Below are 26,631 nucleotides of genomic sequence, written 5' to 3'. Positions count from 1 at the left end.
AAACTGTTCCACGTTTTCATCTTGATTTTTAAGAATCATTGTTCCAGAACCATCAAGCTTGTCTTTAACAACATTTACAATTAATACCACAGAGATTTTGTTGTCCTAAACACTGAACTTAATAGCATATGAAGGGGACCATTGAGAGCAGTGGGTTTTAGCCTTTCTGGAGCACATGAGATTTTATTACATTTAAAGGAAGTAGATAAAAATGGTATTGTTTTCTACTGAAAACATGGCAATGTTTGGGATAGATGTAATTATTGTAAATGCCACTCAAGAAAATGGGAATTAGCACTTCTCATTATGATGAACAGCTTTAAAGAGAAATTCCTTTGTTCTTACTTAGCGCACAATGGACAGCCTATTTGCATCTGTTCTTTTTTGTCTGTTACCAAGACAATGGGAATTAATTAAAAAATATGGAGCCTAACTGCAATATATAATACATTCAGACTTGTGGGGTTATGAGGCTGCCTGTTAGCTTTTGCTGCTGCCGTATCAACTTTGTTTTATTTTAATTCAGGCAATTACCATTCCAAGTCATCCCATCCTTGGCTGCATGTTCCATTTAGGCATCTGCTGTTTCCAAGGAGAAACAGGGCCAGATCACAGAGGAGTTCTTGGACTGTCCTTTTGTTTAGCTATTGGCTATGAAACATAGCTAGAGCCTCATCCAAACTGATAACCCAGTGTTTATGAGAGTCAGGACTTTTTATAATCAATAAGCCACCAGCGTGCCTGCAGCAAATATGGATAGTGCCTTCCCAAATCTTCGTTCGTGAAGCCCAGCCATGAATGATTAACTGGAAAGTGTTGCAGAGTTCATGGTAATGCAAGAAGGAAAAAACTTTTTCCACACACTTCTAGGAAGGACATGTTATCCAATATTTCCTCAATACTACTGTCCAGAACAGCAGATGCTGAAGGGAAGGACTGCAAGGTACTGCTGGTCTTTTGCTTTGGTTGGATGGTGAATGGTTTGAAAATTCAAGTAACCGAAGGCACTTTACAAAATCCTGACATGGCTTGATGACTAGCAGTCTATTTCCAAGTGTAAAAGGAGGTGCCTATTTTATCAGCCAGTTGGCTCTGTAAGGATATCACAATCTTAGTGCCTGTTTGCCCTGAAACCCCTGAGAAGTAGAAGGCTGATTCCAGGGCTACTAGTTTGGCTTTTTTCTCCGTATCATTTTGACTTCATAAATGCTTAGCTGATCCTGTAGCATGCTGGGAAGTGGTGGAACAACTCTCCCTGTCATTTTTTTTTTTGGCATGATACTGGTTACTGCTGCTGTGTGTATATTTTAACTTAAAAAAATTCATTCCTCTACCAAATATTTACAAAAAAATATTTACAAAAATAATCTAAAAAGTAGCTCAGTTGATCATGATGGTAACTGTAGCCAGTGATTATGCTATATGGAACAGGTGCAATGAATTAGCTCATCATAAAGCCACATGAGCAGCACTGGGATGGCAGCACATGAGTGGGTGGGAGGATATGCCTGGAGATAAGAGCTGCAAGATGCTTGTGTTCCTTGACAGCAGTGTCCAGGTGTTTGCTCTGCTAGGCTACATCATGAGACAATCTCCTGACAGTACTTTGTTATTTGAGCTGTCTTTAACTTAGACAATAAGAACCACAGGTCTCAAGTACTCTGAAATTAAGTTTCTGTATTGAGTACCTGAAATTGTTAATAATTCCACATCCTCTGGATTCTAACACAATTTTTTACCTCTTGAATGAAGAGCATATTAGACTTACATTTCATTGTGAAACCCAACTATCCCACAAAGACCTGTGGTAAAAAGCAGAAATTACAAAACAATTTGTATTACCACCCGGTCTTGTAGACACGACCATTTATCATAGAATTGTGTAATGGTTTGAGTTGAAAGGGATCTTAAAGATCATCTTAAAGACTGGATGATCTTTAAGTGGAATGAACACCTTCCACTAGACCAGGTTGTTCAAAGTCCCATCCAACCTGGCTTTGAACACTTCCAGATATGGGGCATCCACAACTTCTCTGGCCAACCTATTCCAGTGCTTCACCAACCTCACAGCAATGAATTTATTCCTAATACCTAATCTCACCCTACTCTCTGTCAGTTTGAAGCCATTCTTCTTGTCCTATCACTACATGCCCTTGTCAAAAGTCCTTCTCCATCTCTCTTGTAGCCCTTTTAGGTACTGGAAGGTGCTGTAAGGTCTCCCTGGAGTGTTTTCTTCCCCAGGCTGAACAATCTCAAGTGTCAGCCTGTCTTCATAGCAGAGGTGACCCAGCCCTCTGATCATCTTCATGATTCTCCTCTAGACTTGCTTGAAGAGGTCCATGTCCTGCTTATGCTGAGGACTCCTGAGCTGAATGCTTACAAGTGATACTCTCCAGCCCCACAGTAATCAATTAGACATATCTAATACACGGAAAGGAAAATTTTATAGTTTTGTAATTTTGTTTCTTCCAAATATCATGATGAGTTTTTTGTTATTTATGCTTTATTAAACAATTTTAGAGGAGATAAATATCTGGAAGAAAAGGATTTATATGGAAATAAGACATATATCTTGATAAAAAGCTTTGTACTGTCTTCTAGAGTATTGGCTTCCATAAATTTCAGTTAATTTGCACGGGAAGGCCAGGATCATAGCTAAGGAACAGGAGAAAGATAGAAAAAACTGCTGGGGACTGATTCTATAATGGCATAATCTTAAGGTTTTCCTTGTTTTACTAGAATAGAAAATGAGCACAAAACAGCTCCTACAATTCAAATTTCTTCTAAAATATCAGAATGGCCCCATCCGACTTTAATGCCTGTTATGCTGTGTTTGTGTACACTTTCACTTCTCTAGAACTGCTTTGACTTTTCTACTGTTAAATCTTCGTTTCTGAAAATCAAACCCCCTTTAATAGGCTTGTAGATGTGCACTTTAATACTGATTATGTGAAAGACCATCAGCCTGTTTATAAATGTTAAGACAACTATTTTATCTAACTTTAAATTATCTCATAAATGGCATCAGTAACTTGACTCTGTCTACCTTGGAATTGCTACTGTTTATGGTCAGATGATTTAAAACCATTATCTGGATCACAGAGTCTATTAATTACACATCTTGTAGGGATATTAATTTGAGAGTCCTCCTATGGTCCTTTCAGGGCACTAAGAAAAGTTCCTTAGCACCCTAAAGTTCTGATCCTGAACTAGAAAAAAACATGATCTTAAAATTAGTAAGTATATTCAGAACTCAGGCTATCACTAACCTGATGAATTTGGAGCCTGCAGTTCTTTATGAAGAAGAGATGACTGTAGGGTAGCCCAGCTGGCAGAAGTGTCTTATCACTGTTGGGGCTGAAACTATTTCAGTCCCCTTACTCATTTCATCTTTGTCCATTTCCCTGACACATCAGCAAGGGTCAGTAGTTGGTGACATCTGTGATAATGGCTTTTTTTCTATTAGAGACCCCCCTCTGCAGCAAGGAGCTGAAAACACAGGAGGCACAGGCCACCAAAACCCAGTCAATCCCATTCACTATCAACCAGCATGGTGTTTGAACAGACTGGTTTAGAAATCAAAGTACCACACGTTTTCAGAAAGGAGTTACTAAATCCAAAATCCATCTACTAGGAAGGGGAAACAAAGGTTTCCTTCTCACCAATTTCTTCCAGGGAAAACTCCCATGCCTGAAGATCTGACACTCTGGGATTATTTTTCCCTTCATAAATTGCAGTTCAGGGTCTGATTCCCATCTCTCTAGCATCGGCTGTAAATCTCATTATTCTGATTCAATCCATGTGACTTCTCCAGATTTGCAAGGAGTGGGAGAGAAGGCAGTGGATAATTTTTATCTTGATTTTACCTTAGATTTCTACTTGAAAACAAAATATGAGGGTTATGCTCTGAGACAAGAAACATCAGCTCCAAATGTAAAAGAGCAACATCTAAAATCTGACATTTAAAATGTTTTGGTTTTTAGTTCAAATGGGTTAAGAAATGGGCTGTTTAGAGAAAAGGAGATGTAGCAATTGTACGTACTGGCACCTACAAAAGCATAAGTACATATATATATTGCTTCCCCTCACCAATAAAGAGGAAAAGTCTGCTAATGGACTTAGACAATAATATGGATATGGATTGTGAAGAACAACATAAATTTTGCATATTCCTTCACTTGTATTAAGCAGTGTGTTGTACTTTGATCCTCTTAAGTGCTGAAGGAGCAACATCACGAAAAAATTTCTATGGGGATCATGGTTCTTTAGCAACAGGCACTAAGATGAAAGAAAGTCTGGATAACTGTAAAATTTCAGACAATCTCACATTCAACAGATTCATTCCCATAAAGAAAAAAAAGCTGAATAAAATGCAATATCTAATCATAGGCTTACACAATTTTTTTTGGTGAGTTTATTTTTTACCCTTTAAAAATAGAGGTTTGTTTTTCTGATAATAATTTTTAAATATGAAGCATTTTAAATTACTTTCACAAAGAATGAACATGTACTCTCTAAAATTCATATTATTTTTTTATTTTTTAAACTAAACCTGAACTTTATCCTCATACCAATTTAGAGGATATTCTTACCACCAGTAATATATATATTTTTATATATATTTATATATTTATATATATATTTAAAAGACTTTATGGTGTTTAGCCCTCTTAAAGTGCCCCTTCCAATCCCTGTCCAATCTGCTTTTATTTTAGAGGTTGCAAAGTACTGGTGGCTGATTAAATTCTAGATTTGTAAGAGCTTGATAAACCCTACATAACATGTAAGCTGCTTTACCAAAAAAAACCCAAAAAACAAAAAACAACAAAAAGCCAAAAACAAACCAGAGTTAATCAATCTGCAGAGATCTTCTTAAAGCCCTTAAAATAATAGAGATTGTTGCAGGGGAAAGTGTGAAAAAAAAGTCCTCTGGAAGTAGAGGTAGAAGGAAACAAATAGTCAAACAGAACAGCTTTCTAATGGAAAAAGAGATTAAGACAGGATTACAGTTTTTCCAAAGATAACATGCAGAAAAGACTAAATATGCCAACAGCAGATTGTTCTGAAGACTAAGGGCTGTCTTCTCATTTTCCAGCTCTCATACTCACTAGAAAAATAGAATGTGTGCTCATACCTAGAAAACAAAACAACCCCCTTCTCACTCGGACAAATGGTTTTTTCAGGTGTTGAGCTCTGATCCTTTATGGAAATCGAATGAAACAATATCCAAACTGTTTCAACTTTCAAAATGAGTTTTAACTGGATTTTTGGAATCTCCCAGGAGAAAGAAATTAGTAAAGCAGTGGTAGGACTTGCAGGGAGGAATTGTCTGCTAGGGTATTGTCTTAGACCATTTAATGTAGAAAAGTTTTTTCTTCTTGCTCCACACTGACCAAACCCATAATTAAATACTTGCAGATGCCCATCTTCATCCCACCTTGATAGGGAGCATCCCCAGAAGCTCAGTGGGTCAGGTATGATACCAGCCTGGACCTTCTCACCTGAGCACTCCTTGCAAGACTGGAGACAGACAGTGCTTGTCCCCCATCATCTTTCTTTGCTCCTTCCTCCTTCCTCTAGCCTTCAGCTCCCTTTTCTCTGCCAGTGTGTTAGACATGCAGGAATATTTTCATAAGGCTTAAGGAAGCCATTAAGAAGGAGCTTTATTTCCATATAAGAGGGCCTTTTCTTGATAAAACTTGAGATTGTGTCTGCAGAGAAAAGAGTCTGCTTGCTAAAGACTGTGTTGGAGAGGGATTTAAACAGTACAGCTAAAAATACTAATGCATCATGGTGATAGTACCTTTTAGCACTAGATAACCACTGAAACTGCACAAAATTACTCTTAAAATAGAATAATTTTCTTTATTTGTTTTTTCAGGACTTGAAAACCAAAGAATTTCTTTCTGGTTTGAGTTTACTCCCTCCCAATACCTTAGCACAGCAGGGCAGTGTAGCTTTGCTGGTGTGCTCTGTACACCAGGTAGGGTTTTCTTTTCATGAAAGATGCATAACCTGCTACACTGAGAACAAGAATGAACACCTCTCCAGAGGGCGAATACAAACATCAAACAGATATGGACTGATTTCTCCTCTCATCTAAAACAACTGCAAATATCCTTCTTTCATAAGATGCTATTAGGTACTCTAAATTTACCAGAAATAATGCAAATAAAATGTTCCAGAGAGGCTATATGTTGAGTTTTTTGAACATTACTTCAGAGCACAGGTTATTCATGTTACTACTATACAATTGAACAACTTTGTTTAGCTTGAAAGCAACCTCCCATCCATATTGCTTTATCCAGGCTTTATTAGTCTTGGAGAGGTCTTGGAATGAGAGTAGAAGTGTGGCCATGACATAGAAGTTTCTTAATTATGAGTAAAATGACTTTTCTTTGAATAGCTGTCCTGCAATGTTGCAATCTTATTACAAGAAAAGGGGTAAGGGCTGGACTGATTTTTATAGCCTTCCAGCTTTAATAAATTTAGTCATTTAATTTCTGTGATTTTCCCTGTCTAGTCCTTTTAAGTCTCCATTTCCAGCTTCAGTTAGTCAAATATTAACCTCCTTGCACAATAATAGTTTTCAGATATGTATAGCCTGGCATATGTATATGTGGGGGAGGAAAAAGCAGTCTCACGGTTATCTGAGAGACTCTTTATAATTAAATGGTAGTATTTCAGGGTTTAAAATGTTAAACAAATTTCAAGTAGAGATTGGAGAAAGAGCAGGTTAGGACATCAGGCATATATTATAAATGTAATTCTTCATAAAGTCATCAACATTCAATATGTGTCTGGATTTAACATGTCATGGATTTAACATTTAAAACTTAGGGATTTTGTATCAGGAGAAATAGAAATGAAAAAGAAATTTAATGCAGGTTCCTGCTCTTCATTAAAGCAGTTTCACAGTATTCTCACAATGAGGGAACTTATATGTGCATTGTTTTTGAAAAGTTTTCAGTAGCTAATTACAAAAGTGAGTTAGTTTCTATTTTTATTGCCTAGATATGATGAAAGCAGAATCACCTGCTGTGTCCTTGAGTAAAATCAAGGTAAAAAGAAAGACATCGTCTTTGAAGTGGTTATTAACAAAGTATAGCACTGGTTGTTAACATTTTTGAAGTACATAGATATCAAATGAAAATATTGACCCAAAATTTCAAACAGGTAGTGGAGTTATGATATTATTGGAATAAACTGGACTTATGAAAACTGATAACCTCATGTTTGTTTTTTATTTATAATTGCAATGTGTAGAATACAAAATTGGAAGACATTTTATGGCTGCTGTATTTGGTTGGTTGATACAAATACAACCCAAGCACAAGCAGCTAACTACAATCATCAGAAAATATTTAAAGCCATTATTTTATCAACAACTGCTAAACTGAGACTGCTTTTACAACACATCTGTGCTATCTTCTGCAGCTTGCTTCTCTGATATTTCTACCTTTTTATTATACAGTCTTTCTGGTACTCATCAGCAGCCGGGTCTCCTTTTAGTATGTCAAGCTCTGAAATGTTTTAGACCTTCACCAAAATTCTAATTGTGTAATGAAAATTGGGAAATAAGTAGACACAGATGTTCCCTCGATTTCACAGAGTGCTGGAATTTCTACATGGTGTCACACAGATAATACCATACAGTTAAGTGCACAAACATCATTAACAATGACTGCTGGAGTAATTCTCCTTTGTAGCCACACTACAGTTCACTTTAATAATAGAGTAATTAGAGTTAGAAATTTCATTGTAATTAAAAATGCTAATATGTACTTTTAGCAACCCCAGGTGCTTAAAAACAAAAGAATAACAATAAAAAAATCAGATCCTTGATAATCTGAAAATACGACTGAAAGTCCTGACTTCCTGAAATACTTGTGAAAATTTTATTTTAAAGTCTTGTTGAAGGCAAATCGTGATTGGGGAGGAAGGAGGTAAAAATATGTAGGAATTTTATTGTACAGACTTCTGGAAACATAAACACTGGAAACTGAGTCACCTAAAAACTGGAGACACGTTTCCCAGTGGCCAGGGAAGGACCAGCCAGGCAATGTAAAGTCTTTTCCATCATCCAGGTCGGCACTTCATCCTCTTCCTTCTCGTGCAAAAAGTGAACAAATTGAAGTTGGCATAAAAGCTGAACTTGCACTTGAAGATGTTTTCTGTGGACAGTGAGCCAATGGAGCTAATTCATTTTTACAGAGACCATAGGCCCAGACATTTCTGAACAACAAAATGGATTTGACTGTCAAACTGGGAAACTTTACAGCAATAATGAAATAGAGCAAGGAATTCTTGAACCCTGAAAAACCCCATAAAAGGGAGAGACTGCTGGCAAATAATGACACCCGGAAAACACACTATCACATCTAACTGTCCAAGTTTCAGCTCAGAGTAGCATGAAGAAAAACAAAAAAGTTTTTTCATCCCTAGTGGAATTTTCATTGTTTCACCTTCTATTTTCATTGCATTTTATGCAATGATGGCAAGTGAATGAATGAAACTGCTTTAACTGAAAAAAGCCTTAGCTCATCTGTATGAAATATATCTGGAAATACAAAACAATCTCTTGTTTTTCACCACAAAACAGAAGCTGATATAGTAGAAAATATATTTGTCCAGAAAATCTGCAAGTGCTCATTAGAGGGTTCTCAAAAAACACAGAAATCTTTACTTATCAGTATTATCGTTTCCTTTTACAGCTCTGTCTTTCTGATGGTACCTCTTGCTTGTCTCTAAAACACAGAGTATAAAATGTTTGGCTTACAGTCGGGTGACTTTCTATGACTGACTCTTTTAGGCATTGTACAATACTGCACGATAGCAGAAGCATTTATAGTTATTAGAATGACAGATGATTAGAGATTATAAATCTAAGGGTTATTGAGAAATTGGAAGGTTATTTTGAGAGGGCAGAAACTAGATTTCTTAGTTTTAATAATGCACAATAATGAATAGAAATATGTCTGAAGCATTTATATAACTTCTATGATTATATAAAATTGGAGCCTTATTCAGCAATTGCTTGGGGATGAGCATACCGCTCCTTGTTGTAGTTTTAAGCTCATGTTCTTTTTTTCTCACTTTAATTTTACTTGTCTTTTGATTTCAACAAGGTAAAGACAAAACTGGACTCCAAAGGGACCTATCTGTCAAGCTGTCATAGTTCATATGAAGTGCCATATATATGACATATTAATACAATTACCCATTGTAATTATCTATTATTTTCAGTTTTAGAAGCAGAAGCTGTGTGGGGATGAAAGAAGACTCTAGAGATTTAAATTAAGTAATCCATTACTATAAAATGTAGCAGTACCACCACCAAAAGCCACAAAATACTTCACCATCCTGTAAGAAATCTTTAGTTTAGACTGTTTATGGGAAGTGAAGGGGAAAGCAACTGAAGTGGAACAGAATTTGGAACTTCAAGAATTATTGTCTGGAAGAATTACAGAAATAATGATTATTCTATTTTCTCTGCATATTTTTACCTCCTCAACCATATTTTTAGAAATTTTCAGAAGCCACAGCTATTGTCCTGCACACTCTTTTTCCACTTTTTCCCCCCCCTTCATATATTAGAGTTATTTTCTAGAAAGGCGTAGAATTAATTTAGTCTATTTGATCAGGATTTAATCCTTGCTTTTTAAGAGGTGATAAGCATTAACAGGTAATAAGGGTTTTACATTCATGTGGACCACCGATTCCATGTATTATGAAATATATGTCTTCAAGAGAGAAAAATGCTAGCAGTCACTGAATTACTGCCTGTGTACTGATCAAGTGAGCATAAGCAAGCTGCTAAAAAAAGTGGTCACCTAAAATGTGACCTTGCCAGTCTTCTTAAGGTAAATATGTTTAAAAATCGCTTCAGCAAGATGTTACTGCAGAAGCAAAGGGAAAAAATAGAAGACTGAGGGAAACAGGTTCTCCATTCCCCAACATGTTCCAGTATTGGAATATTTTGTTAATATTGTTATAATTTATTGTTAATAATATATACATAGGTGTGCATAATAACACAAAGTTCCAAAAAAAATTAATGAGAAATATTTCAAAATGTTTTGTACCTAAATTTTTGGTTTCGTTTACTATTAAATTGAGTTTTAGATGAGATCTTTCATTTGGTGTCCTGTTGTCCATATTTTTCTCCTGTGGGCATTTTCCTTGGCCCAAGTACAATTTCCCTTATACATTTCCAGTCATATGATGCTTGTGACACACTACTTTGTTTGGTTATAGGTGAGTCTCAGCTTTGGTGAGGTAAGTCTCCAGGAAGTTCTGCCCTCAGGGAACATTACAGCCCCAAAGCCTTGCAAGGCACTGGGCCAAGACAAAATGCACAGTTCAACATTGACTGATTAAAACCAAATATTTCAGATCCAACCACTACTTTCCCCCTCTCGAAAAAAAAATCTTCCCACCAAATGGAAACAATCTGTCTTCGTTTTCCTAATAGAAAGTACAAGTTCAGCAAAATTAAATTTCCCAAAATCTTTGTCTGTGTACAAACTTCATTTTCCATGAGAGGATAAAATAAATCTAATGGAAAATCCTCAGTATAATGTGGAACAAGGAAACAAGGTAATCTTTTGTTAGTGTTTTATAAAGTTTTTTATGATGAACTCTTGAAAACTATGGTAAAAATAAAGATTACAAAATAATAGTTTATGAAAGATTAGACAAGAATAAAAAAGAAAAAAACCTCACCCTGAAAGAATCCAAAAGGCATAAAAATGTGATTATACAGTTAAAATGAGAACAGTGCATCCTAGATAACATCCCTCTAAGCCTCTTCAGTCAGCAATGGCTACAGAGATTTACTGGCAGAAGTACTTGGCATTACTCAGCACAGTTATATATTCATACTGAGTCATCAGTCAATAAAGTCGAGAATAGGACATCTTCCTAGAACTCTGTATAAGTGTATGACTTTCAAGGGGTAAATTAAATAAATTGGGGAATCAATATACATATTTATACAAAAAAGGTAAAATGAATAGCTACATTCATTTGAGAATGAATTAGCAGCATAACATATATATATTTATATATACAGGTCGTATTTTGATCTTAATGCAAGATTTTAAACAACAGGTGAACCTTCTGATATTTCAGTGGGAATGCAAAATACATATAACATGCTACATGTCATTGCTGCTTCCTTGGTAGAAAATAATAAGCAGCAAACTTCTTTTTATCCAATACCTCTTATTTTGGATAAGAAAAGATGATGTATCTAAGAACAACCATACCTGTTCAGATCAGAAGTTCACTTGACCCAGTACGCTACTGCACACAGTGACCAAAAGTCAGAGGGAGTTTATGAACAAAGAAAGTGTATAGTGATGCTCTAGCTGCAAAAATCCCTCTGTGAGCCAGAGGTGACGCTTCAGTATTTTCTCTACCTTGACTGGGTTCACTTCCAGGAACTTGGTTTTCACAGACTCACAGAATCACAGAACGGGTAAGGCTGGAAGGGACCACAGTGGGTCATCTGGTCCAACCTCCCTGCCCAAGCAGGGTCATCCCAGAGCACGTGGCACCGGATTGCGTCCAGATGGTTCTTGAATATCCTTCACTTGACTAATACAAGTTTTACTATCCTCAACACTCTGAAACACAAAGTTCCCCAGCTTAACCCCTCTTGTGTAAAGAACTGGGTTTTTTAACACCTACCAGTTGCTGTTTCATTTGATGGCCTCTTCTATGGGAAAGGACAATGAAGAGCCACTCTCTATTCATCCTGATTCCCAGTGAAAATCTTTGGGATGTCATATCAACTCGCAAGCAATACACATCAGCAAAATAACAGCATAAAACTCATTTAACCTGCATAGATCAAGTGGCATCACATTGGAGTCAGTAAGGCCCAGACAAAAGCCCGGTCTTGTACAATTATCAATACCAGTTAATACAAAAATAGGATTGTTTCTCCAATACCTGTCGCTGGTTTTCTGTCTCTAGTCTCAGTCTGGCCTCTACGCATCTTCTGGTCTCCAGGAAGGCTTGACGTTGTGCTCTGTCTGACAAGTAGCTAATGAAGATTCCTGCAGTGTTCATACACATAAATAACACTGCCTGAGCTGCTATCTGCAATGAACAACAAATAAGATTTGATTAGACAGGAGAAGCAAAAATATCTGTTTAAAAAAAAGAAAGAGACAGAGAGAATGACTGCTCTGTAGGCTGCAAAAATAGCAGTTAGGAAAGTTTACGTAAAAGAATCTCTTAGATCTTAAGTAGAGGCATCAAACTTGCAAAATTGTATCTGCCTTGAGGATGAGATATGCAGCATTTGGGGGATTAAACTCTAGTTGAACCACAAATGATATTTCCAAAAACTGACTCACGGAGCTCTAGCCAGGACTGATTACAAACATAATTAACAATTTGTTTTTGCACTGCCTGTCCTGCAAGAGCAACTTTGTGATTTGTTCCATGGCTTAGTTTGGGAAGCAAGCCATATTAAGGAAAACAAAGAATGTCAGTTAACTAAGAATTAGTATCAGTGATACTAGCTGTTGTGTTATTATTGACCAAATTATGTAAATTCATTTTCAGCTGATGCCAAAGCACGAATTTCCACAATGTGAATTCTGAACCATGCAACAGGGGAAGCTGAAAGGATAACCAAATTCTTGCCTAGCCATTGCCTGTGTACACAGACTTTTTCTTTGCTGAAGTCTACATAAGAGCTGAACTCATTTTCCTCGTAGAAAATATTTCCTTGTGCGTCACAGCTTCTTCCTTTTCCATGTGAACTCAAAAGAGCCAAATGTGAGTGGATCCTTGGACGGTGCAAATTTCAGTGGCTTATTTGTCTTTCACAGATATCTCTCTGTGCTCTGCGTGTTTGTGAGGGAGGGCACATCAACACCATTGAAGTGAGGATTGTTTGGGAAAGTGAGTAAGAAACTGGCAATATTTGACTGCACTAGAGACAGGACAGACATGAAATCTCAGCACTTTATCCAATATCCCGTCCTTGTTATTGGTTGAGATTTCAAAGGCACCCAGGCTCTGATAGCTTTGGTTGATACCTACAGGATCATAACAACACCAGAACTACCACACCAAGACAGATCAGGTGTTCATCATTCAGAATACTGCCTCTGGTAAACACAGAGTGCTCAGGTAAACACAGAGTGAAAACACAGAGTGCTCAGGTAAGAGCACAAGGATAAAACAGCAGATAATATGTACAAGAGTACAGTAAGTATTAAGTGATGTTTTGTTAAAACAGTCTTGAATGCTCCAGTAATCTGTGAGAGCAGAACATTTTGGGCTAGACGTCGCATTTTCTTAACATTATCTAATAATCAGTCTTCCCAAAATCCAAGTGTTGTTTGTCCTAATAGAAGACTCTCTAATCTCATTGTGACGCTTTGACGCAGATCTGCAATCCCCACAGTCACGTGGGTTTGAAAGTGAGGTCTGATATGAAACCAAATGCATCTAGAAGAAACTTCAACTTTATATATTGCCATATTTCTGAAACTGGAGTATTGTTCTACTATAGTACAGGGAATTAATTTGCAGTTGATAAGCTATGATCAAATAATAATGCATATCCTAACTTCAGATGAAGTTTTGTTTAACTTTATCCAGTAATAGATGTCTAGGCTAGGCTTGTGAGAAGTAGGGAATGATTAGCATGATCCTTGCACCTTCCTGGCCTCCAGGATCCTGCAGTTTACAGCTAGATGTGGTATACCCAGTGCTGTACAACTTTTCTGATGCCTTTCTCAAGTTGATTATACTTTTGGTCCCTATGACACTCAATAACAAAGATTTTTACAATTTATTTAGGCACTTTATGATAAAAATGTTTCCTTTTTCTTTTTGCTTTAATTCACAGCTTTATAATTTCTTTGAGTGCTGCATTATGCTTATAAACAGTGACTAATCATTTCCAATTAATTTGCCTCTCACCATTCTTGATTTTACTGTCTTAAAATATAACCCCTTACTTTTACTATTTGAAAGGGAGGAATTTGAGACTCTTTAGTCACTCTGTGTTTATCACTATTCCACCTCTGTGCTTACTGCTTTTCCCGTTATCTGCCTTACCCTGTTTTACTGGAGACAGGTTGCCCTGGGCTGGCCAGCTTCCCCCAGACATTCTCTGCATTTGCTCCAAAATAAATCAGAGAATGAATTAATTCAGCTATGACATAACTCCTTTCTGGTGCAGGCTACTGGGAGGCGTATGATGAGCTGACATGAGATTAGTACTAGTTCATTCAGAATTGCATTGTTCAGCAGGACAACTGAAATCAGTTGTAGGTGGCTGGAGGAGTCAGCCTTTCACGCCTTTTTGACTGACTTTTAACTTCGACATGAACTGATAATTGGTGTTCACACACACTAGGAAAGCTAGATTAGAGGATGAAAAAAAAAGAAAATCCCTTCAGAATATTTAAAATGTGCATTTCCACAGTGAAAGTGTCGAGGTGCTCTCCTTTGCTCACAAATTCAGTTGCAATTTCCTCGTGAGCCCAGTTCAGTCACCCATCTCTGCTAACACTCAGGACTACTGCCGCTCACTTCAGCAGATCTCCTTAGAGCAAATGCATTAGAATTTGGCCTTCAATTAGATTTCATGAGCACATAATTTGATTTGGACAAAGGGAATAATGGAAAATATGTTACAGGTAAAACAACAGCTTATGCAGAGGCAGAATCTGCTTTTCTTACACCTACTAGTCCGATTGAAAGCAATCCAAAGAGTAAAGCACTATAAGTTGCAAGGCATACTAATTTTTAATTAGTATCTCGTTTTAATAAAAGAATAAAAAAGACATATGAGACTTGAATCCTTCATTGCCACTCCTTTTTCCTAGGGCTTACTAGGGCCAATTCCAGAATTCTTAGATTATTTTCTACAACCTACAAGCCAGGGCAGACTGATTTTAGAGGATGTACATATCTTTTTGACTCACCTGAAAATAATCAATGCTCACATAGTATGGCAGAGGGTACAATGTGAAAAGAAGAAAATATTTTCACAACGTTTGTAAGTGTATTTGTACCTTGCACAGTACTCCTGTAAGCAATAGTAGTAGACACATCAAGTGATCCTAAAAAGCCATGAAGAGCCCATTTTTATGTTAAATAGGGCTCTGAGGAGGTCTGCTTCTTGAATATTTATTAAATGCTAAGAAGACACCCATCACCAACTGCCTTGGAATATCTGTGTAACACAATCACCACTATTTCTGCTGAACCTGCAGTTGCACATAATCACATAATAGGATGAACAGAGCTAAAGGAAGTAACTTGACAAGATCATTGAGACACTTAGAATCATAGAATCACAAAATTATCAAGGTTGGAAGAGCCCTTCAAGAATCTCAGCCCCATAATCACCCCTAAAACATCTCCAAATGCCACATCCAGATGCCTCTTGGCCACTTCCAGAGACAGTGACTCCACCACTGCCTTGAACAACTTATTCCAATGCCTAACTGCTCGCTCAGGGAAATTTTTTTTCCTGATATCTAATCTAAACCTTCCCTGGTGCAAGTTAAGGCCATGTCCTCTTGTCCTTTCACTTGAAACATGGCAGAAGAGGCTGACCCCCACCTCTCTACAACCTTCTTTCAGGTAGTTGTGGAAAGCAATGAGGTCCCTCCTGAGCCTTCTCTTCTCCAGACCAAACAACCCTAATTCCCACAGCTGCTCCTCATAGAACAAGTTTTCTAGACCTTTTACCAGCTTTGTTGCCCTCCTTTGGAAACACTCCAGCACCTCAACATCCTTTATGAAGTGAGGGGCCCAAGAAGAAGCAGACATTGAAATTCTTACTCCAAAACTCTGCTTTTAATTTCTCATAGGAGGAGAATAAGAACTTAGTTCACTTATTAAATAAATTTACATTTATAAAGTGTCCTCCATACAGGTACTCCAGAGCCCTTTGCAAAATCAGTATGGAAACTAGCTATGTTTCCATGTTATGGAAATATTATGAAAGGAGAGGATGCAAATCAGACAAATAAGCTTAGTTTAAATTTGACAACACATGTTGATTCAAATAATTTCATGTGTATCTGCTACTCATTGTATTAGAAGGGTTTTGCCAAGACAACTGAAATAAAGTTAACATTTTGAGTTGATTTGGGAGCCAGCAGATTTCAAAGGAACAATTAAAAGTTACTGGACACAGCTGGTCAGGAAGAAGTCATAATCAAAGTAGGTACAGTATAGTAATGCAAGAGAACAGGAAAAGGAAAATCCATTGAAAATATGGTAAGGTAGCTCCCAAGCCTGTTGTGAAGTGGTAGGTAATCAGTCACAGACAGATTTAAAGACAAAATTGGATGTAGTTCAGGAAACAAGAAGTTCAGAAGAGCACAGGTGAGTTACCGGACTAGACATAACAGCAATTTGTGGGCATTTCTGCTATTCAGAGCACCTAATTGAGTTGGCTTTCATTTGGAATTTACACAGAATCCTGTGAGTTTATGAATGACTGGGGACAAGTTAAAGAAGTGTTTGCAAATGCCAGAATTTTCAAAACTTCGAAATTCATAACTGAACTCTGTTTTAGTTTTGCCATGAGTTTTTGTTTTGAAATGTGCAACTGTCCATCAAGAAATATAGAATCATAAGGCCAGCCACTAATAGACATTTATGGAGTTCAGCACTTCCAAAGAGCCCATAACCTAAGGAAAAGTGAATATTATGAACATTCAACAAACCCAATGAATTGGAAATATGTTGATTGATAGCTGGCCCTAAAAGACAGCAATTGCCACAGGCAGTCTTCATCATGAAGTTGAGCCAACAGTAGCATACATCCACATGGAAAGCACAGTGGAGGCAGCGGAGAAAAGGCTGATAAAGTTTAGAAACAATTCTGAAATCCAGAAGGACACTGAACTTGTGTGTTACTACTTCAAGTGCAGAAAGACACCTTAGTGAGCTCTGCAGAAATAAACTTATTATTAACCTCTTCAACAGGTAATTTTGTTCTGCTGCACAGAAACAGAGTAGTGCTGGGGCTGATGTCACCAAAACACATGTGAGAAGCAAAGAAATGGTTTTCAATGTATTGTCTAGCTGGACAGTCTTTGGGTCTATCAATCCTAAAGGGTATGAGTTTCATTAGTTCCTGAAATGAGCTGGTGGGAAATTATTTAATTATTTTCCTATTTTGCTTTCTAATTTTGGATTGGCTTCAGAACAGAGTAGAGTAGTTCTTGTTTGCTTTGGGAAAGCTGGAAAAGTAAAAACTGTTGTGCTTCTTTAAGAATGCTTTCAGCATGTGTCACATAAAACAACTGGTTGCTATAGTAATTATTATTGGATAATTAAGACTGAAGAAGCGTTTTGATTCATCATTACTTGTTTAACTAAAAATAGAAGCTCACCAAAAGGTTGTGTTTTTTATAATTAAAATGTCTCAGAAAACCCATTGTCCTCTCTCCCTCCTCCATCACCCTCTTGCTTGTGTTTAATCAAGGGAAAATAACATGCTGGTGTAAGAACTGATCACCAGGAATGAACTGAGGGTTGCATGAGAAGACCAAAATGCTCTACTTTGTCTAGAATAGGAACATCTGGCAGCACAGACTTTACCATTCTCTCACTGCTGAGCTGCAGCAAGCCTCCATTTCCCACTGAGAGCATGGTTTTATGAATCAAAGCTCTTGGCAGAGAAACTGGTAAGTACCTGTTTCTCTGCACTGCCTCTTGCCCACCTTGATCCCTCGGTACAGCTTCCCCTTTGTTGTGCCAGATCAATTATTTGTGGGACCATACCATGAATTATATCAGGGAACTTGTCCAACTTGAAAAACAAACATTTGGCGCTGGCAGTGATTTTCGTATCTAGAGCAGTCGTCTGATTAAGTTCACAGCACAGCCTCCACGGGAAGAGGAAGCACGTGAACATTCATAGCTGGCACTGCTGCCAACTCATTAAACTGAAATCATTGCTGCCTTATTGTTAAATCACCTTGTAAATCATGTTTTTATTCTCCAGGTTCACTCCTTCTGACTTCTCCTGTGTCTGACTGCTAAATACCAATGGCCATGGTAGGAGGGTGTTTGGTTTGTTTTAGTTTGTGGGTGCTTCTCCATCAGCTTTTATTGGAAACCAATCTGGCCTGCAAAGGTGCCCAAACTGATTCCGTGGCTTTCCAGAAAGCTCCTCTGTCCCTGATCCTCTATATTTTCCAGTGCATAAGTAAAACAGCTGTTTAACTCCTACTTACAGCTGGAGTGAGTGCTACTTTTTTGTTTGATCTACATATACACACTTCACTGAAAGACAGAAATACACCATACCCCTGAGAAGACAGAGATGGAGAATAGCATAATGTTTATTCATAGTAAATTTAGTCAAGCCCAGACTATGATGGTTAAGAGCAGTGCTTTACCCCGCCCACCCTTGATTTGCTAAATATGAAACGAGCCATTTGTACCAGTGTCACCATCCGATTTTGTGTTTAGAACTGAGTTTTGTGGTTCAGTTGTGCACAGCTCCCATGGGAACATTGGCTGGTTCTTCTAAAGCACAGATGTTATTTATGCCTCTAAGAGAGCTGAGATCTTTTGAGAAGACTGATCTTGCTACTTTTAGAGAGGTCTTTACTATGTACTTAGGGACACAGTCTGGCCTTTAAAGTGCATGAAACCTGCATACTGCAAGCCAGGTTGCCCTATCAAAACACAAGGTGTACCAAAAGAAATTATTAAATTACTTTCAGTGAGAGCTAGTGGTTTCACACACAATTTTCTCCATCCTATTGCAAAATATCCTAACATGCCTACTGCTCCTGTGCTGCTTATTATTTAGAAAACAAACACCATTTTCATTCTGAACAATGATATGTTTTCATAAAATCAATTGTTCCAGTTCAAGACATAGTTTGAAAATATGTATCTTTAATATTCAGAACAGGAGTCCAATTTTCTATTAGAAAAAGAGCTATTTCTTTCTTCTTCTCACTGAATCTATTAGAAATGCAGGCAATCAAATGTCTGATTAAGTTGCTTATAGGTAGCTCAAATAATATAAATTTGGTAAGTCAGCTACCAACTATGGCAAGACTTTTGCAAGATGGTGTGGTACAAGAGATCTTTCAAGAAAATCATATCATCATATCATATAATATCATATCCAACACATGGGGTTGACAGAGCTGGAGTGATGCACAGAGGCAGTCAAGGAAATACATAACCCTGCTAGTGTCATTGAGCAGCCCCAAATTTTCAGCCCATGTCCTCTAACTCCCTTCAAGTTTGTCTATAACTTAGAGTTCAGGAACAATTTTAATTAAAAAAAAGTTATTCTGGAACTTTGGATAACCTTTTTTAGGTGTTTTTTTGGGTTTTTTATAGCTGTTAAAGTGAATAGACATGACAGGGACAATGTCAGTGGCAGGGTCATAGCCCATGCGTACAGGAGAATGGACAGGGATGGGTAAATGATCTTCACTTTTTAGTAACTGTTCTCCATGGCTAAGGGTACTTTGCTGAACTATCTGACCCTCATCTAGGAAATGATCCTGAACTATGCAATGAAATCTGGTGATCATGTTCCCTGTTCACTGAGCAGCACATCCCTGCTTTGTTACCATTTTACACACAGGGTGCTATTACCTGCAGATACCTGAAATGTTGCCATTTACAAAGAACAATCTTATCTTTTTTACACGAATAACCCTCTTCATTCAGTGTTTTCTGTGTGCTAGTTAGGTACCTTCTCCTTCTACTCAGAGATAGCTGCAGTGCAGGATAATTACAACAAGAAATCTAAAGCCAAACCTTCCAGATGTCATCATTTTATTGTCCAAAAACATCACCTCATTTAGTGTGTTATAAGTAAGCATAAAAGGCTCAGACAGGAATCTGTTTTCTCCAAATATATATAACTTCGAAACCACAGCACATGTTCTACAGAAATATTTTAAATTACCTGTGCTGTTTAACCAGGAGTAGATCCTGTAACAACACACAAAAACCAGCAAAAAACAAGGCACAGCACAAATGTCTTCACAGTAGAGAACACACTGGAAGCAGCCTGTGGCAGTCAGGGAAAGTTAGGAAATGAAGTGATAGTATTTCCCAGCTCGCTGCTCAAAAGGAAATGTAAAGCAGCTGTGGTTTCCCTTTCTGCACTTTCATATTTCAGACTCATGAAGTTCTGTCTGACTTTAAAATTTTCCCTTCACTTTCTGTTACTGATGATACTAAACTGGGAGGAGCTGTTGACTCCCTCAAAGACAGAGGGGCCCTGCAGAGAAACCTGGACAAGTTACAGAGAAACCTGGGCAATCACCAACTGTATGAAGTTCAACAAAGACAAGTGCCAGATTCTGCACCTGGGAGAGGGCTGTAGAAAGGGAGCTGGGGGTCCTGGCTGATGGCAAGTTAAATATGAGTCAGCAGTGCCCTGGAAGCCAGTAGGGCTAACTGTGTCCTGGGGGGCACCTGGCAAAGCATTGCCAGCCGTGCGAGGGAGGGGATTGTCCTGCTCTGTTCTACACTAGTGCAGCCTCTCCTTGAGACCTGTTTGCTGTTTCGGGAGCCAAAATATAAGAAAGATATAACTCTATTAGAAAAGGTCCAAAGGAGGGCTACAAAGATGGTAAAGGGCCTAGAGAGGAACCCATAGTGGCTGAGGGCACTTGAGGAGACAGGGGAGACCTCATCATAGTCTACAGCTTCCTCATGAGGGGAAGAGGAGAGGAAGGCACTGATCTCTTCTCTCTTGGTGACCAGTGAGAGAACCGAGGGAATGGCCTGGAGCTGTGTCAGGGGAGGTTTAAGTTGGATATTATAGGAAAAGGTTCTTCCCCCAGAGGGTGGTTGGGCACTGGAACAGCCTCCCCAGGGCAGTGGTCACAGCACCAAGCCTGAGAGAGTTCAAAGAGCATTTGGACAACACACTCAGGCACATAGTGTGACTCTTGGGGATCATCCTGTGAAGGGCCAGGAGTTGGGCCTTGATAATCCTTGTGGGTCCCTTCCAACTCAGAATAGTCTATGATTCAATGGTTCTGTGCAAAAGTTGATCTCCTTTACAAGATTAATATTTATTGTTCAAAACAAATACCAAAGTAATTATGTTCAATAGAAGCCCACATTCCATTTAAAGCCACTATAGAAATTAATTATTTAGAATAAAACTTACAACATCTAACCAAAGATTTAAAAGAAATTAATCTGAAATGGGGAAGTACACCCACAACATCCTTGAATATTAAGAATCAAAAGTAATGCTTGCGGGTTTTTTTTAAGCAATCCTTAGCCAATGTTAATTTTTGCCCTTGCATTACATGCATGGATATCTTAATTGTAAATAACTGTCTCCCAATAGAGATATACCAGTATTTGGGGACCAGGCATTAGAAATCATCTCAGTGACAAAAAATTCCAGTTGACACATGGTCTAGAAAAGTCTGAGAGCATCACTGAGTTTTAGGATGAGCCTGGTCAACCAAAAATAGAATGTCTAAAGTGAAAGTCACTTCTGGAAATTTTCCTCAAATTATCACAATAGTTCTACCTAAGTTAATACAAGATAGCCAAAGCAGAAGAACACCCAGTAGTTTCCTTAATAGATTATGTAGCTGATTAGGAGTAACGATAGAAAAAGAAAAAAAGAACCTTCATCATAGTTGTTTTGCAGCACTGGAAAGAGTTTAACCACATTTTAAGGAAAACAAAATTATGTAGCATGCATTTCTACTAAGTGGGTTTGGGATGGTGTTCTGCACAGCTGTTTTTATTCCTCTGAATAATGGCCCTTATCCAAAGATGTCAAAATTGAGTGAGCAATAATTATGTTTGTAGGGTTGACAGCTGTTCATCTTTTCTGACATACCTTAATGCTGTTTTCATCTGCTCAAATGTATCCATATCCCAGAAATTAGCTACAGGCCATATTCCCTGTCTGTTCCCAGTGGAACTGGCAATTGTCATGATTTGTGTGCAGGTGACCCTGCTTCGGTGCATTTTACAAAGCTCTAACAACAGACTGCACAAGAGAAGTTTTTCATTTTTCTTCCTAGCTATGTGAGTCCAGATCTTGTGTGTTTTCCTCTGAATTACCAAGCTGTGGTCATAGGAGGAAGAGAGAAGTAAGATTCTGCAAACATTTTTCCCTTTTGGTATTGCAATGGAAAAAAGAAAGTAACAGCAGAACATAATGATCTTTGCAGAATCAGGGAATCACAGAATATGCTGACTTGAAAGAGTCCCACAAGGATCATCAAGTCCAACTCCTGGCTCTGCACAGGACCCAAGAGTCACACCATGTGTGTGAGAGTATTGTCCAAAGGCTCCTTGACTCTGTCAGGCTTGGTGCTGTGACCATTGTCCTGGGGAGGCTGTTCCAGTGCCCAACCACCCTCTGGGGGAAGAACCTTTTCCTATAATATCCAACTTAAACCTCCCCTGACACAAATTCAAGCCATTCTCTTGGGTCCTGTCACTGGTCACCAAGAGAGGAGAGATCAGTTCCTGCCCCTCCTCTACCCCTCACCAGGAAGTTGTAACTGCAATGAGGTCTCCCCTCAGTCTCCTCTTCTCCAGGTCGAACAGACCAAGTGCCCTCAGCGGCTCCTCATACGGCTTCCACTCAAGGCCCTTCACCACCTTCATCGCCCTTCTTTACTCTTGGACTCTTAACAAGAAATAGACAACCTTACAAAGGGCACTCCAGTCCGTGTGAGAGTGACAATAATACCTATTAAAAAGTTAATAGGTTTAACTGAAATAATACTGAAAATACTGGTAATAAAAAAAATGCTTGAGGGATATCAAAGTGTTGAATGTCCTTTTCCAAACAACCCTTGTCCTTCAAAGTCTGTTTCTACTCTGATGGGAAGCTCTACTAATCAGCTCTGTGTGTTAATCAGTGATACCTGCTGACAAACAAACCACCCCCTGCAGCTGTTCTTTTTTTAAACTATTCACCCCTCCCGCCCCAAAAAAAAAAAAAAGCCAAAACAATGCTGGAAACAGAAGCTCTTTACATTTTGTTATCAGCATTTTTAACAGCAGACCAATGACAAGACTAGCTTTTCCCCACGGTTGCACCTGTAAGTGGATGCCATTTTGCACAGGTGTAACTGGTAACAGAGTTTGCCCATTGAATCTACAGCTGATTGATGCCTGAGACAAAAATAAGTTTAGAGTCCCTAGAAGTGGCTTAAGGTTTGCTACCCCAGAAAAAAATACAGAAAATATCTTCTCTCTCATTATGGCTGTTCTGTTTCCATTTAAAATTATTTTTTGAAAAGTGACCTGAAAACTCCAGTAAAAATTTATATTCTCTGTGTTTATTTTCTCCTTTGGTATCTTGATTTGTTGCTGATTGTGGTGATCTTCTGAAAACCACGGAAAGGTAGAACTCAACAACTCCAATTTTTGATTCCTTTCCTAGTAAAACCTTCAAATATCCCTTGAAAAATACCCAAATGCTCATTTTCTCAGCTATCCCAGATGCTAATGTTGGGCTGTAAACATGAAACCTGTCCTTACTTTGGAAAAATCTTGGGGACAATAGAGGCAGTAGGTTATAGTCTGACTTCAGTGTACACAGAATTTCAGGTATCCGTAACCACACTGAGAAACAGTGCTGATATGATTTTGAGGTACCGCAGGAAATGGAAAGCTCATGAAGACACGGATGAACTTGCAAGGAAAACTTTAGAATGGTTGGGGTTTGGGTAATAGGGCCCAGGAGCCTTTGTCCTCCAAAAGGTGAGTCAAACACAGCTTACGCACAGCAGAAGACATTAATCACTCAGGATTAAACAGGAATTTTATTAGTATCTAGCGTTACTTATATTTTCTTTAAGTCTGCTTTATCTTAATTTTTTTAAACTATCAGGAGATATCCTGGACAGAAAATAGGGAAGGGACATGGGAGCAGATGGAAATGTACCAGACAAAAGCCATGAGAAGTTACAACATTCCAGACCAGCTGGATTAAAACTTTATCTCAGAGACTTAGGCAAGGACAAACATTTTCCTTTGTGAAACCTGTGGGTGTTGTTTTGCTATTAGTCACAGTGAATGCCTCAGTGTGGTGAGCTAGAAGAAGTCAAACTGACATCAAAAGTACAGAGTACTGTGGGAAAGATTTGATTCAGTCCTTTGGCTTGTAGAATACACCCCAGATAAATAATGAAGGATTAGGCTTCTCCTGACACTTTGCTAGCAGAAGAGACACATAGCTCAGGATTCATTCTGCAACGACGGTGGTGTGACCTAGGACTAATTCCTTTGAAGGCAGTGGCTTACTCTGGTTTAAAACAAGGATAGCATTAATATCAAACCCTGATATTTACCACTGGCCAAATTCTCCTTGCCTGACAATACAAACCATGCCTTTGTTTTCCCTGCTTGTGTAAGCATGAGAAACAGAAACTGGTCTGTTCATGGAATATTAAATAAATGACACAAGGCAAAACTGCTGTCTCTGATGTTGAATAATGAATCCTGCTGATACCAGGGAGAGCTGCAGGAGGCTATTAAATCTTGATGGACATAAACTAACAAGAGAAGCCCCCCAGATGGTTTACGTCACAACAACTCTGTACTGTTCATTGAGGGTTTGATCCAATGCACAGCCATAATGATGTCCACATTTTTACAGTTTTGTTTAAAGACAGCCACTCTGGAGCAAGGTCAGTCTTAACCTGCTCACACAGAGGGTTATTGTCTTCAAAAGGAAATTTTTTTGGACAAAGCAGTGTTTGGTTTTCGTGAGCATTGATCCAATATTTAAATCAATATAGCTGCCGTCAGGATATGTAAACATTGCTTTCTTAGGAGCACTCAGCAGGCCAGTGTTTGAAAAGAAATTATGTGTGGCCTTGGACATGCTGGCATATGAATACCAAGGCTGATGACAAGGTGTTTTGTGGCACAAAAACCATTCCAGAATTTCAGCCAAGAATTAGCTGACAAAGTGGATTTCTTACTGGAATTTCAGGCAGTGGAGAGAACATTACTTCTGAGCTTAAAAAAAAGAAAGCAAAAGACAATCAGTTTTATAAACTGATCCTTCAATTGGTTAACATTTTTTGAAAGCCAAACAGCTCTAATAGTTAAATCTATGGAGAAGTGTAAGGACAAAGGTCACATTTAATGACAGGCTGAGACACTTCCTAGTGTTTAACACTCAATCCAGAGCCCACTCTGTTTGATGGAGATATGCCACCTGGCTCTGATGGCTTTTTAAGAAGTTGCCTCCAACAATTTTGATTTGTTAGATATCAGAACACGAGTGAAACAAAGCATTTCAGATATCCTAGAGAATCACTTATGTCTCCTTGATAACAATTTTAAAATTTTTTTACTCTACAAGGGTGAAATCAGTTCCTACAGTGTAAGTTCTGTCACTCAGCCAGTCAGCATTGATCAGACACACCCTTTCCAGGGTACATACAAATGTTTCAAACTAAAAATAAATTATATTTTCTTTTCTTAAAGAAAAATAAGGCCCCAGCCAAGCCCTATTTTTCAAGTTTTTTTTTGTTTTGCTTTGATAGTGTGGTGCTGAAAGTGATTAAAACTATGTCTGTAAACAGCACTATGAACACAGTACTTGATATTAAGCTGTCATCTCATGGTTGACACTGTACAGTAACCATGTGTGTAACCTATATTAAATTCTGGATGAAACTAAGAATAAGTTCAAATTACTTCTTAATGTTACCATCCTCATGAATATCCACATCTGTTTATTAAAGTCAGCACAATTACTCATTATGTGAGCACAAACCTAACATTTTTGTGCCATAAATTCACAATGTATCAGTATCATAAATAACCTTTAACATTCATTCTGGCCTTCTTACCTTCTGACATATTCCTATGTAGTATTTACACAAAGAGTTTATAAAAAAGAGAAAGCCTCTAAATCATTGCAATTATTTTTAAGGAGAAAAATACTACTAAAAAAAGTAGAACAGGGAAACTTAAATACGTCACAGGATGATACTAGAAAAAAAAATACTAGGGAACAATGTATAGAGACAAGCACCACAAATCTGGAGAACTAGTACAGTTTTATGGAGTGCTAGTTTTAAAAAAAATAATGTGTGTGTGTGTCTGTGTCTGTGTGTTAAAATTTTCAGTTCTTGGTGGATTATATAAAAAACACCACAGCCCTCACATTTTTTCTATTTCTCTAGTAAGCAGTGAAGAGGTGCAACTACCGCGTTTCTGAGGAGCTCAGACTTTTAGGAGAGCAAATGCCTTTCTTAGATCGGTACCTCACTGGTGGCACCAAGAAGGGAAAATGTGGCTACTTAGAGATATTTCAGACTCAGAACACATCTACAGCATGTGGGCAGCACATGGCAGCCCTCACCTTCCAGTTTCCACTGAGTTCAACTGAAATGGAAGAGTCATGGTCACTCAGAGCTGCAAAATCCCTCCCCTGGGAGATTACAGCTCCTGCTGATTTCAGTATTCAATAAAAACTCTTTCTGGAGCACAAGACATCACTGATCCGCAGGACTTGAAATTGTGAGAGGTGGTAGCTCAGGAGCCAGTCCAGTCCAGGGCTTGCAGGAACACAACAATACTACTGGATTTGGATGGGATGACCCAGACATTCCTGGAAAAAATTTCATCCTAATCCAT

General features: G+C 38.1%; 1 protein-coding gene across 2 annotated transcripts in view; it reads right to left on the bottom strand.

The window, feature by feature from the left end:
* Positions 1-26,631, bottom strand: part of ADCY8 (adenylate cyclase 8) — a 125,374-nt gene that overhangs the window by 81,552 nt on the left and 17,191 nt on the right. For both annotated transcript variants that reach the window (XM_032698171.1, XM_032698162.1), the window contains exon 2: positions 11,959-12,108. In XM_032698171.1, coding sequence (XP_032554062.1) covers positions 11,959-12,108 — 150 coding nt within the window. The remainder of the gene's footprint in view (positions 1-11,958; positions 12,109-26,631) is intronic.

The sequence above is a fragment of the Chiroxiphia lanceolata genome, chromosome 1 (assembly GCF_009829145.1).
Source record: "Chiroxiphia lanceolata isolate bChiLan1 chromosome 1, bChiLan1.pri, whole genome shotgun sequence".
NCBI classification, from domain to species: Eukaryota; Metazoa; Chordata; class Aves; order Passeriformes; family Pipridae; genus Chiroxiphia; species Chiroxiphia lanceolata.
The sequence above is the reverse complement of the archived record's forward strand: the minus strand, read 5'-3'. Positions and strand labels throughout refer to the sequence as shown.